The sequence below is a fragment of the Corylus avellana genome, chromosome ca5 (genome assembly GCF_901000735.1).
Source record: "Corylus avellana chromosome ca5, CavTom2PMs-1.0".
Taxonomy (NCBI): domain Eukaryota; kingdom Viridiplantae; phylum Streptophyta; class Magnoliopsida; order Fagales; family Betulaceae; genus Corylus; species Corylus avellana.
In genome coordinates, this window is record NC_081545.1 from 13,348,055 (window position 1) to 13,357,612 (window position 9,558).

At 34.9% G+C, this 9,558-nt stretch overlaps 1 protein-coding gene and 1 long non-coding RNA gene across 2 annotated transcripts; one reads left to right on the plus strand and one right to left on the minus strand.

Annotated features, from left to right (window-relative positions):
* Positions 1-1,495: 1,495 nt before the first annotated feature.
* On the minus strand, positions 1,496-4,115 carry LOC132181814 (uncharacterized). The gene is made up of 2 exons (XM_059595045.1): positions 3,447-4,115; positions 1,496-1,684 (listed from the first exon to the last, which is right to left on the minus strand). Exons 1-2 carry the CDS (start codon positions 4,113-4,115, stop codon positions 1,496-1,498), a joined length of 858 nt encoding a protein of 285 aa, XP_059451028.1.
* A 3,443-nt stretch (positions 4,116-7,558) lies between these two features.
* Positions 7,559-9,355, plus strand: LOC132183316 (uncharacterized). The gene is made up of 2 exons (XR_009440396.1): positions 7,559-7,675; positions 9,066-9,355. It is a non-coding gene; the product is annotated as an uncharacterized LOC132183316 (long non-coding RNA).
* Positions 9,356-9,558: the final 203 nt, after the last annotated feature.

A 9,558-nucleotide genomic window follows, 5' to 3' on the forward strand; every position in this document is an offset into this window, starting at 1 on the left:
CCAAATTGTCACAAGATGAAATATAAACAAACACATAAAAAAACCAAAGGAAATAAATTGTTTGACAAACATAAACCATTCTCTGTTAAGACGGCACCCAAACAAAAACTCCTTTGTTTGTTCTTCTCTTCCTTTTTTGTTTTGAAAAGGCCAACAACAATAAGTGAAGTAAAAAAGCTTTCCTTAAGAGATAAAAGAGAGATTCAAGAATCAGTTAATCCTCTGATCACACAAATTAGAACAAGACACATTCATTGATTTAATTCTTACGTGTAAGAATTGAAGGAAACAATCCAACAAAGGCATAATTAATGAAGTGAGTGATCATTTCAAAAATAGAGAATGCATAAATCAAACCTCATATGTCAAGAACTCACAAAGGAAAATGCTTATCACTTAAGACAAAAGTCGAACACTTCTTTTTTGGTTCTTGAGCAAAAAGTCACACACCCATTCCTCCTCAATTGTCTAAGTCATTTATTAAGAAGAGGAATCAATCCCTTACGTGTTTCACCTTTTACTGCAATGCATAGACACCAACTTTTTCTTTAAGGATGAAAAATTAAGTCATCATTTGAAATTCACTATTTAGAAGGTACACGTAATCTTTAATCAATTGCTTGTCATTGTAGGAGGTGATGCCATGAACATTTGAAAAAACAAACATTGGGGTCAATTTGTAAAAGATCAAAAACAGAGTTTCAAATTAAGAAGTCATGAAATCCTTGGTAAAAAGAATATTGTCATTTTGAAACATGTGTTTTAAGTGAAATGCCTTGACTAATTGACAAAAAAAAAGAAAAAAAGAAAAACAAAAACAAAAACTTATACACAGAATCATCTCAAATGTAAGAAATCTGTTCAATAGTGTTCACATTGTGTCAATTAGACAAAAGAAGCATCTCACTCCATCAATTTGGGACAACCAACACAAAAAAATATGGAGGAGGGAAGCTATCTTGACTCAAAGAGCACATCTTTAGAATTTTCACCAGTGGTAACAATAGGAAACAACCAGAAACAGGATAAACACCGAAATGAAATCACTGCAACACACAATGCATGAGCTAGAACACACAATATCACAATAAGCAAGGAGAACTAGCCATGTAACCCCAACCCGATTTAGATAGGAGCCTGATTACCTTCAAGTTTGTCCAACCTAAAGGTAAAGTCCTTCATAAAGGAAATGAGTTGGTTAAGGGAGTCATTGTGTGTCTCAATCTCATAATCATATGAGTTCTCCCTAATTGCAGATCTATGACAGAGACCGTTACAGTGAGACCGGATATGACCTATTTTGCCACAAAAATTACAAATGGAAACTTTCCTCTAAAAATGTATTCTCCTCATAGGAGCATGAGAGATTTGTCCACTGGACCCTCTCATTCCCGAAAAATTTGGAGGTCTATTAGTAATTCTACCTTTTCCCTTGTCATTTTTCTTAAGAGTACTTAACACAACATGTGAGCATGTGAGGCAAGAACAAAATTTATCAAATTTTCGAAGCTATCGCATTTCCTGAAGTGGAGGCATTTTGATCATATCCAATTTCATGTTTATCACCAAATAGAATTTGCATGCTCCGAATGGTGTTCAATTTAGAAGAAGGGGATTCATTGATAGAGTCCTCTTTCTGGGCATCTTTGGATCCCTTAATTCCATCCATTCTGTTCATCAAGAACTGATTTTCATTCAGCAAACTCGCACAAGTTTTATTAGCATCAAACAACTTGGTAGTCAAAGAATTATTTTCTACCTTTAAGGCTTTTTCTGTTTTGTAGGCCAATAGGTTTTGAAGAGAAATGTTTTCTTCTTCAGTTGCAGTCAGCTACTTCAGGAGCTCCTTGCACTTATTCCTAGCATTTGTGCAATTTCTGACAAGGGTGTCATGAGACACAAGATGACCGTTGCTTTTCACTAATCCTTCATCCGAGTCCTTCTCATATGACACACCATCAACACCTGTGTTAAGTGCTAAAATATTCATATTTTTAGCCCTTAACTTACACGTTTTAATCCTTTAGTTTTAGTTAATTCATGCCATTTTACTTCATTTTTGTATTTTCTTTGTTTTATAGGTTTTTGGAAGAAAAGAAAGCGTTTCCGGAAAAGTTCAAAGCTTAAAGGGCAAATTCGAAAGACCTAGAAGATATGGTTAAGCTTAGCCAATCATGGTTAAGTTTAATCAAATAAAGGAAATGATTTTCGGAATTTCTCAAATTGAAGTCAAATCGGATTGGATGCAAAATTGGATTCTGAACATGTCTCGGTATTTTTAGCATAACTTTCATCTCAAATATCCAATTGAGGTGATTCAAGTGGCATTGGAAAGATAACTTAAAATGATACAAATCACTGTGAAGCAGAATTTTCCTAATTCGGAGCGCCGCAATGCCAAAATCTCCCTGCAAGATAGGAACGCAATTTTGGGCGAATCCTATTCCGATTTGGACTTAGGTTTTCTTTTTCCTAATTGGACTAGGACTTAAATCTCCGAAATTGCTAGGATTACTAGGGCTTCTAGGACTCTCCTAAGCCCTATAAATAGACCTCTAAGCCTCACAATTAAAAACATCCTTAGAAGATGCACAACTTGGGGAGAGGAATTTGGAGGCTACTTCTAGGAGCGGTTTTCGGTTCTTTCTTTCCCTTTTCTTATTAGTTTTATTTTCATTATGTGTAACTAACTCTTTAGGAGGGCTAGATTGTAGCCCTAATTATGCTTATTTAATATTTCAATATTGACGCCTTTGTGGTAATCATGTTGTGATATTTAACTTGATTAATTTCTGTTTTCATGAATTCCTCATATGTATGTGACTAGCCATTATATGCATGTGGTATGGACTAGTTAGTTAAATCACTTTGGATGGCCGAGTCCTGGGTTTAATAAAAGTAACAAAAGAATCCACACCGCAGTTCTTGGGTTAATCAACATGGGGAACCGGGAGTATACACCCATGCCCTAGGCCTCATGTGTTTGTCGATTTCCATAGAGTATATGCTTTCTTAAGGAACAACTTAGTATACACCATGCTAAATCCTTTAGAAAAGAAAAAAGTTAGAGTATACGCCATGCCAAACTCGTTGCTTAGGAAAATTTATAGCTTAAGGAGTCTACGACATGCCCTTAGGTTGACAAACATTATATATGCATAACATGATCAAAGCATTGGCATATTGTTATATTATCTAAGTATGATTAGTGGTGGATATAAAAACCCTGCCTTTACCTTTACTTTATCTTTATATCTTTTTATTTTTCTTAATATCAAATCTATGACAATTTGATATTTTAATTAATTCAAAACAAAATCACAATCCTCGTGGTATCGACCTCGTACTTGCTGCACTATACTATTGTTTTGATCTTGTGCACTTGCGAGTTAAAACGTACTAAATATTATCTATTAATTTAGGTAGTATTTGGCACAACAACTTACAGATGCACGATCACTGAAACCTTGAATGGTGGCTGGAATTGCCATATAAACAACCTTCTTCCCTTTTTGGTCATCGGAGTCATTTGACTCTGATTCATCACTCGATGATGCAGTCATGGCATTTCCCCTGGCATTCTTCAAGTTTCTAGAGTCAGCCCGGATGTGACCAGAAACCTGACACTCATAGCGTTGTGGAAAGTGGGTTTTCTTGCAACTGTAGCATTTGACTCTTGAATCCTTCTGAGATTCTCCTTTAGATGGCAACTCAGATGATCTTCTTCTAGCCTGTTTAGCAAGCTTCAGATACTTGTGGAAGTTCTTAGTTAGCATAGCTATTGGTTTAGAATCAGAAGACTTATCAACACTCGATTCTTCATGAACCACTTTCTTTTCCTTTTTGGAAGTTTTCAAAGCAATGCACTTTGCTTTGGAAGAGAATCTCATGCTCTCATAGGTTGTGAGAGAACCTACCAATTCATCGACATCCAGTAGCTCTACATCCTTACTTTCTTCAACAGCAATTATCTTTGGCTCAAAATGTGGAGGAAGTGATTGAAGAATTTTTTCAACCACTCTAACTTCAGGGACTCCCTCACCAAGCCCTCGCATAAAGTTCCCAATCTCACTTAATTTGGTGTAAAATTCACCAAATGTTTCATCTTCCTTCATGTTAACAGTCTCAAATCGAGACGTCAACATTTGAAGTTTGGCCTTACGCCCTTTGAACCTTCATAAGTCTTCTTGAGAAAATCCCAAGCTTCCTTCGAGGTCTCACAAAGTGTGATCCGTTGAAACTCATATGGAGAAATGAAGTTGAAGATACAGCTTAACCCTTGGTTATTCTAGTTGCTCTTCACCGTATCTTCTTTACTCTATTTGTCAAAATCACCATCACGTTGAACAAACCCTTTTTCAACAGTAATCAATATATTGTCATTAAGCCCTTTCAAGTAGGCTTTCATACGGACCTTCTAGTGAGCATAATCCTTACCATAAAAAATAGGAAGGGCACTAGAAAAAGAAATATTTGGTTCCATAATGAAAAGGTCAACAAACACGCTCAAGACGTTAGTAAAAAACCGAGTGAACCCGCTTTGATGCCAACTAAAAGATCAACTGGGATCGTGTTCTACCTCTAATCGCCAAATAATCAAAACAATGAACTAAGCAATTATCAAATTAAAACAAGCACAGCGGAATATAAACAACATCGCAAACACAAGACAAAATTTTTTTACAAAGTGGAAAACCCTTTGAACACCTCAAAGGTAAAAACCACTACGGGGTAGCCAAACCCGGGAAATCACTATATGAAGATTTAGAGTTGCAGACTAGAGAATACTCAAAACCTTGAGGACCTCTACTCGAAGTGCATTTCCTCATAGACCCTTTGGTAGACTTCCTTCTTCAAGTTCACCAAACCCACAATCGTCTTGTCATCAAACGAATCAAGGCAACATGCCAACAATCAAAAGCAAAGGACAGTCCAAGGCTATATCATGTCCTCTCTTGAATCAATCTCCCGAGACCCAGTGCCCGTTGAGAAAAACCCAGACTTCTATCAACAGAAAACTAGAAAAAAAATATCTCCCAAAAAGTCTGCAGAAAACAGAGCAGCAAAATCCTTAAATATGAAGACATTTCCGTCGTCACGTCTTAACAGGACACTTTCTCATTATGACGTCAAGGCCAGATTCATAGATCTGAAACAACCCACGTCATAATGAGAAAGCAGTCCAGTCCTGACGTGAAGAACAAATGTCTCATCTCCATTAATTGTCTCGCCTTAACGTAGCCTCTGACGAGAAAACAATAGCTTCAAACATGTCTCGTTATATGCCCCATCCTGAAGAGGTTCCTGATGAGAAAATAGTAGCTTTAGCCATGGTCACGTTAAATGTCCCATTCTGACGAGGTTCCTAATGAGAAAATAGTAGCTTTAGCTTCACTTCTGTCACATACCTATTCTAACGCCACTCCTGACAAGAACACAGTAACTCCCCATTACATGTTTCGTCTTGACGCAGCTTGTGACGGGAAATCGGTAACTCCTTCAAACTGCCTCTGAGAGCCTAAAATCTATTATCCAAAGTTTTAAACATAAAGAAAAACAACAACAACAACAACAACAACAAAAGGGACATTACAAGACAAGTCATTGAATGAGGCCAACCTAAAACCTAACAAGAATAATTAAAATAAAAAAATAAATAAAAATCGAGTACATATCAGTGTCTAGCCAAAGTGGATGCTAATAAGGTATCATCAGTGTCCATTAATTGTGTGGACGCTAGTGATATATCATCAGCATCCACCCAAAGTGGACGGTGATGACCCTCCATGAGAATAATTAAAAAAAAAAAAAAATTGAAAATGAGTATGTATGTTCGTCCATCCAAAGTGGAAGCTAAGAAGGTATCATTAGCATCCATTAATTTTGTGGATGCTAGTGATAGGTCATCTGTGTCCACTTTGGGTTGACGATGATGACCCTCCATGAGAATAATTGAAAAAAAAAAAAAAACTTGAAAATCGAGTATGTATCAACGTCAAGCTAACATGGATGCTAATAAGGTATCACTAGCGTCCATTAATGGTGTGGACACTGGTGATAGGTCATCATCATCCAATATGAGCTGGTTCTAAAATAGAATTATTAACAACATATTCATCATGAGTTATAATATATAAGCCATCATTGATAATACCAAAACAAATAATGTAATTACCTTTCCTTATTATCACTATATCCCTTAAAACAGTGGAATACCCATGTTTACCCAGAAAAGTACCAGAAACTAAATTTCTACGAATGTTGGGAACGTAGACACAGTTTGATAATATTAAAACTCTTAAATCAAAAGATAGTTTAACAATTCCAATGGAGTGAACCGGAACCTTAGTTCCATCTCCTAGCGTCAGGTAGATCTCTCCTTCATTCAGTCTCCTGGTTACTTGGAACCCCTGCAATGAATTGCAAACAAGATTAGTTGATCCTAAATCCACACACTAGGAATCTGATGGATTCGCAACTAAACATGTTTCAACCAAAAAGGAAGATTCATTACCTTGACCTATGGAAGCAAGATACTTGGGGCATTCATGCTTATCACAGTGGTGACACTTTCCACTTTTCTTGCCTTTTCCTCATTTGCCAGCTTTCTTAAGCCTTTTAACAACCGGTTTGCCAACTACACTTAGTTGCTTCTTCTTCCTTAAACCTTTCGGTTCAGAATGAGATGCTTGAGCATAGTTGTAACAACCTCGATTTTAAAAACTCTCATATAAACAATATTAAATAGATTAAAAGAATAAATGAATAAATTAGATCAATGATATATGGATTAATGATATTGAATAACTATTTAGTGTTACAAGTATATTACATTGATTTTTGACATCTTTTGTATATCCATTCAATTCTAAAATTTAGCTTCACTAATATGTTTATGAGCATAATTAAACACAATCTAGTAAATAAATTATTTATATTGGTGTTTAGTGAAGTTAGAAATTAATTTGAAGCTTTGTAGTTTTTGGCCTAAAAAGCAGTGTCTTAATTTTCATACTGTCTAAATGGGATTAAAACTGCTAAAGAAAGATACCAAGGCTAGCCACCTTTGTTGAAAGCTTAAAGTCTTCTAGTAATGATGATTATAGTAAATATCATGATTATAATGATTTAATAAAGCAAGTGGCCAAGTGGGAATGCAAATAGTTAAAGCCTAAGTTGAATTGGAAACTTTGTATAGGCCAAAAGTAGACTCAAACGAACTCGGATGAAGTCGAACCAAAAATATAAAATGTTTTGTTTCAGAGTCCTCTATCTACTCTCAAAATTTCATGTCAATCGGAGTATGTTTGGACATTGAAAAATGAATCGGAATACACTGCCCTCATTTTGGACGAAAATATCAATTGGTATAGAGCATGAAATATGGACTAGGTTCATTCTTTTGATTAAATACATCTCAACCCTTAGATCAAATGTGTAAAAATAAATCCTAACCATCTATTCTCTTATAAATAGAGCCTATAGCTAAATTCACTTTCACTTGAGTTTTTACAATCTTAGAACAAGTAAAATTGTTTGCTCCTCCTTGCATTTTATTTCTTAGTTCTACTCAAATACCATATAGCCTAGATCTTTCTTGTAGTGTTCAAGCGTTTTTCTAAAACTAGCTACCTAGAGAAGATTTGGTGGAGTTTTACTTCTAAAGGATTATTGGGTAAGTGTTTCATGTATAAATATCATGATTTATTGCTTTTATTACTTGTACTCATTTAATTGTTTAAAGACCCAATAAAGCGTATAATGTAAAATAAAGTAATGGAACAAGTGAATTAATAATAAAGAGTTAGTGGACAAAATCAATTAAGGACTTATAATATTATCTATATATTATTTACTTTACAGTATTTACATTCAGTCATTTCTTTTATGTCATTTAAATTTCTGTTCATATTTCTGGCGGTAAAGACCATTTGATGTCATCCCCGAAATATGCATTTAACATTTACATTCAGTCATTTCTTTTATGTCATTTAAATTTCTGTTCATATTTCTGGCGGTAAAGACCATTTGATGTCATCCCCGAAATATGCATTTAACATTTACATTCAGTCATTTCTTTTATGTCATTTAAATTTCTGTTCATATTTCTGGCGGTAAGGACCATTTGATCTCATCCCCGAAATATGCATTTAACATTTACATTCAGTCATTTCTTTTATGTCATTTAAATTTCTGTTCATATTTCTGGCGGTAAGGACCATTTGATCTCATCCCCGAAATATGCATTTAACATTTACATTCAGTCATTTCTTTTATGTCATTTAAATTTCTGTTCATATTTCTGGCGGTAAGGACCATTTGATCTCATCCCCGAAATATGCATTTAACATTTACATTCAGTCATTTAACTAGTTATATATGACTATTTTATATTAATATAATAAAATGAGTAAGTAAAGATGAAGTGACGGATAATAAATAAATATAAAAAGATGAGTGTCTTTAAACAATGATATTATTGGAGAATGAACTAAGTATTGTTTGTATGTATGTATTATATGCAGAAGTGGAGCAGAATACTACACTAAGGAGAGTAAGTATGGATATACTTACTGAGTACTAGCTTTGTTTTATTGTTATAGGAATTCTTATTTTGTCTTATTGATATAATTTTGCAATACAACTACTGCATAATGTGTCTAATAAAATGGGCTGATAAGATAGCCACCTTAAGAACAAGCTGGGTGGATTGCCGCGAGGAACTGTCGGTATCTCAGTGGATGGGGGTATATAACCGTCCAAAAGGCCTAATATATAACTAAGCTGGGGCGGTGTAGTTGCCAGCACCAAACAGGTAAACCTCTAAAGTGTGAGGGACATAACGGACGTAAGCGGGCTGAGAGCTCATGAGAAGAGGTCTGAAGAAAGATTATCATAAAACACAAACTAATCTGTCATTACGCTGCATTCACAACTCATTCATTATTATATATTTTAGTCTTTAATCTTATTTGTTCAAACTAGTCTTTTTAGTCTTTATATCTAGGAAAATAGATTACTCACTTGTTTGCCTATGTAAATATGATAACGTCATCTTTACATAGATCTTGATGCAGGGATAGAAAGTGAGGACGATGGTCCTTTTACTGGTTTTGATGGTTGATAGACCATCTGCTGCAGGATTTATGCTTACTCTATGGAGCAAGTCTCATTTATGTTAATCGCTTTTATTATGTATGGTGATGTGTGTAAACTTAATAGATATTACTATGTTAATTTAGGTGCCGTCTGTGGCATATATTTGGTACACCTAGTGTGTACATATGTTGTAATGAAAACCATGTTTCTATTTTATTTAATAATATATCACCTCGAGGTATTTCAGTCAGCTCAACTGTGTTGTGTAAGTTATTCCTAGGTCATAGAAAAAGAAAAAAATATACATACTCCGCTGTAAGATTGTATTTTCTAAAGTTGCAGCGTCACGACTTCGATATTTGCTAGCTCAAATATCGGGGCGTTACATTATGGTATCAGAGCAGTTTGCTCTATGGGAAAGTTAGTATCATACTAGACTAGGGTATACAACACAAGAGC